Source organism: Triticum aestivum, chromosome 7A (assembly GCF_018294505.1).
Source record: "Triticum aestivum cultivar Chinese Spring chromosome 7A, IWGSC CS RefSeq v2.1, whole genome shotgun sequence".
NCBI classification, from domain to species: domain Eukaryota; kingdom Viridiplantae; phylum Streptophyta; class Magnoliopsida; order Poales; family Poaceae; genus Triticum; species Triticum aestivum.
In genome coordinates this window covers 216,200,045-216,203,979 of record NC_057812.1, presented here as the reverse complement: position 1 = coordinate 216,203,979, position 3,935 = coordinate 216,200,045, and the positions used below count along the sequence as shown (strand labels likewise).

The window sequence follows — 3,935 nt, the reverse complement described above, 5'->3', positions numbered from 1 at the left end:
GTTTTATGGTAAACAAATGGCAATTGACAACTTGTATGGTAAATATGAGGATAGTTTCCAGCTTTTGTACACATTCAAAGCTGAGGTTGAGAGGGCTTCTCCAGGTAGTGTAGTAGAAATTGACACACACACAGTTCCTTTCCAGCTAAGAGGAAAGAGGTATGAGAAGCAGTGTTTTAGGAGAGTTTTTGTCAGTTTCAAAGCTTGCTGGCAGGGATTTTTAGCTGGTTGTAGGCCCTACCTTGCTGTTGATGCTACTGCACTAAATGGTAGGTTCAGAGGTCAGTTGGTTGCTGCATGTGCAATTGATGCACATAACTGGATTTTTCCAGTTGCATATGGTGTTTTGGAGACTGAGTCTAAAGAGAGTTGGGGTTGGTTTTTCCAAAATTTAAAGAAGGTGATAGGTCATCCTGAAGGACTAGTAATTCATACTGATGCATGCAAGGGTCTTGAGACAGCTGTAGATGAAATTTACCCTGGGGTAGAGCACAGAGAGTGCATGAGACATCTGGCTCAGAATTTTTCTAAGAAATTCAGGGGGAAGTTCTATGACCAGCATTTGTGACCTTGTTCATTGACTTATAGCATTAAGAAGCACAACTATCACCTGAGACAGTTGTGCACAAAACCCAAGGTGCAGGCTTATCTGGAAGAGCACCACACAAAAATCTGGGCCAGGGCACAATTCAATGATATCTGCAAGGTTGACTATGTCAATAACAACCTTGCAGAATCATTCAATTCCAAAATTAAAAAGTACTTCTCAGTTGAAATGTTTAAGAGGGGAAGCTAAAGAAATAGACCAGTATGTGCACAAGTACTTCTCAGTTGAAATGTTTAAAAAAACATATGCTGAGAACCTGCCTGCACTTGAAGGAAAACAGCAGTGGGATATTGTAGACCCTGGTTTCAAACTAAGTCCACCTGTACAGAACAAAGCTGCACCTGGCAGGCCAAGGAAGACAAGAATTAAGCCAGCAAGTGAAGGAAAAGGACTTGGTCCTAGGAAGAGAAAATGCAAGAGGTGTGGTGGCTTGGGTCACTTACTGAAAACCTGCAAAAAAGCCATTGATCCAGCATTTGGTGAAGAAGATGCACACTGGGGAGCTGACAATGCTGAAGAAGACCCTCCTAACCAAAATGCAGACCTACATGATAAACAACAAGAAGAAGAGGAGGCATACAGTGAAGATGAAGCTCCAGTGCAGCCTGCAGGTGAAGATGAAGCTCCAGTGCAGCCTGCAGGTGCAGATGATGCTCCAGTGCAGCCTGCAGGTGCACAGGATGCTCCAGTAGAGCCCCACAGTGAAACAAATGAGACAGCAACACAAGCTTCCACAGTTCAAAGGTAATATTCCTCTTTGATTTATTTATGTGCCTTATTTATGTGCTTTTACCTGCAAATATCTCTTGTACCATTACTAACCAACTATTTCTTCCCTATTTGTTAGCACACCAAGGAAGAACTATAAGAAGGCAGCAGAGAGAGGAGCATCTCCAATGGCTATCAGCAAGAAGAGGAAGCTTAACACTTCTACAAGTCTAGAAGAAGAACCTTGCTCAGTTACTGGCAGCAATGTAGATGCAAGAGTTGCTGCATGTGAAGAGCAAGTTCTCCCTCCAGTTGTTCCCCAAGTCCCTGTGAAACTGACTAGGAGCAGGGCTAGGGAGATGACAATCCCAGCTAGCAACACAAGGAGCAAGAAGGCAAAATATGGAAAATGAGTACTAATGTGTTGTGCAAGTTTGAAACTGTTAGATTTGTTGTAATGTGTTCTTTTGGTTGCAACAAGATTGGTTGTGAACTATGTTCTTTTGGTTGTTGAAGAATATCAAATGCTACTTGTGAACTATGTCTAGTTGCAGCAAGATTGGTTGTGAATTATGTTCTGTTTGATCTTTCTTTTCACAATACATGCATTTGGCAAATTGTTGCGTCCATAAAGCTTCATAACATAACATAACAACTGCTAGGTTCATACAACTTCATATGTTCATTACAGCTTCATAACATAACAAGTGCATTTGAGCTACATAGATCATAAACTAATGTGCATTCTGTGCACAGACAGCCATTGAGATTGCTAGAAAACAAATGAAAATGCTAGCAAACAACATTGTCCCTATGCACATAATTTCTTTCATTTTCTTCAACTCCTTGTTCAATGCACGATTCTTCTTCGCAAGATCAATTGATCTCTTCTCCAGGTGGTGACTTCTGATCCAGCTATGTTCGATCACTTCGTGCAGTTCTTCAAAGGCAAGACCAACACGTTCTGGAGGTGGTGGGTCAACCCAAACTGCCCATTCACATTCATCTGGCAACTGAATCAATAAATTTGATTAAAATTCTCCTTGAAAGTTAAATAAGAAAATGGAAACAAAAATGCAGTGCAAATGAAATCATACATCCAGAGGGCAACCCAAAAAACGACGTCCAGTGCTTGCGCCTCCCCAGGCGACACGACAAGCCGGGATTAGCTGGTGCCTCGGGCAACGATGCTTCGAGCGCGGCTCCAAGCCACAGTATGTCGAGTCTGCCAAGTAGAACTCGGAGCTGTGCTGAACAATGCCTACCCCATCCACCTAAATCAGGCCAAGATCCAGAAATTAACCCCCAAATCTAGCAAACCCTAGAAAAGCAGGGGACCAGATGAGCTATCAAACCTGTTCGGCTGCCGGCGGCGAGTTCTCCGACGAGATGGCCGACGTCGACATGGTCCTTCCCACCTCTCCCCACACCATGATGTCACACCTCTCTTCCCAGCCGCTTCTCTGTTTTCTTGTGAAGCGGGAGCTAGAAGACGACTAAACAGGTGGGGGGTATCAAACCCAGGGGCAAATGTGTCCAAAATGTCGAGCCGTCACGGTCAAACGGTGCTGACCAAGCGGAGCTGTGACAGAAGGGCATTCGAGCTGACGGAGGGGAAAAACTAAGGGCAAAACTGAGCATGCCCGAAAAGTAAGGGCAAAACCCGGGGGTGGGAACCAACTAGGGGCAAGAATGGAATTGTCCCTTAAATAAACCATTAATTAACAATCTCACATCTGTCATGGATACACTCACCCAATCCACGTCTACTAGCATAGCATAGCAATAATAAGCAAACGTAGAGTAACTCCCAAAGGTTTGATAATAAACAGGTAATAGGTTCTACCTCAACTACTCCCCAAACCCACAATTTAATTAGATCCTAATCATGCAATGTGTGAGGATTGATCTAATGCAATAAAACTGGGTAGTAGGAGATATGATCAAAGTGTTACTTGCCTTCCTGATGATCCGGGAAACCTAGCGATTAGAAGTAGCAAGCGGCGCACTCCGGGTACTATATCGCAAACAAACAAGCATACAATAAGTACTCAACTAATGCATAGGTAAAACTCGAACAAGAGATCTAACCAGAAAGTTCAACTTAAGAACTTCGGTTGGCAAAAAGAATCAAAACGAACGAAGCAACAAAAGACAAACGGCAAAAGAAACAAGCTTCGTTTACTATTCTGGACCTAGGGCAATTTTTACAGTGGCAAAAACTTGTTTGAGTTGGTTAAACAGAAAGAGGGTTTCGAGACGAAACTCCAGGCGCTTGAATCGCCTGATTTCGATAAATGAGCGAAAAGTTAAACTAGAACGAACATCGGATCAGAGATCGCGATCAGAAAACCCGCGGATTTAATCCAAGAAAAAGAAAAACAACGGACAGGTTAACGAAAGAACGTTCGTTAACAGAAACTAAACAAAAAATGAGTTCGTTAAAATGAATGGCCGAGCGGGTGCTCGCTAAATAAATGAGCCGAAAAAACTGATCTATTTAAAAAAACGAAAACTAGGGTTTGCTAAAAAAACCGGATCAGGTTTTTTCTCAGAAACCGGGCGGCGGGGCGGCTACCACGGTTCGGTCCGGCGGGGCTCTGGCGGGTCGGCGGCTATG

General features: G+C 43.4%; 1 protein-coding gene across 1 annotated transcript; it reads right to left on the bottom strand.

Moving 5' to 3' along the window:
* Positions 1–1,944: 1,944 nt before the first annotated feature.
* LOC123147166 (uncharacterized) lies at positions 1,945–2,733 on the bottom strand. Its single transcript, XM_044566400.1, has 3 exons — positions 2,671–2,733; positions 2,413–2,589; positions 1,945–2,328 (listed from the first exon to the last, which is right to left on the bottom strand). The coding sequence occupies exons 1-3, from the start codon at positions 2,719–2,721 to the stop codon at positions 2,050–2,052; spliced, it is 507 nt and encodes a 168-aa protein (XP_044422335.1). The 5' UTR covers positions 2,722–2,733; the 3' UTR covers positions 1,945–2,049.
* Positions 2,734–3,935: the final 1,202 nt, after the last annotated feature.

Bases quoted from the DNA above. Each gene is read 5' to 3' on its own strand.
- LOC123147166 (XM_044566400.1), bottom strand. From the start codon at position 2,721: ATGTCGACGTCGGCCATCTCGTCGGAGAACTCGCCGCCGGCAGCCGAA. The intron at 2,590-2,670 runs GTTTGATAGCTC...GGCCTGATTTAG, and splicing joins CGCCGCCGGCAGCCGAACAG to GTGGATGGGGTAGGCATTGT. The intron at 2,329-2,412 runs GTATGATTTCAT...TTATTGATTCAG, and splicing joins TTTTGGGTTGCCCTCTGGAT to TTGCCAGATGAATGTGAATG.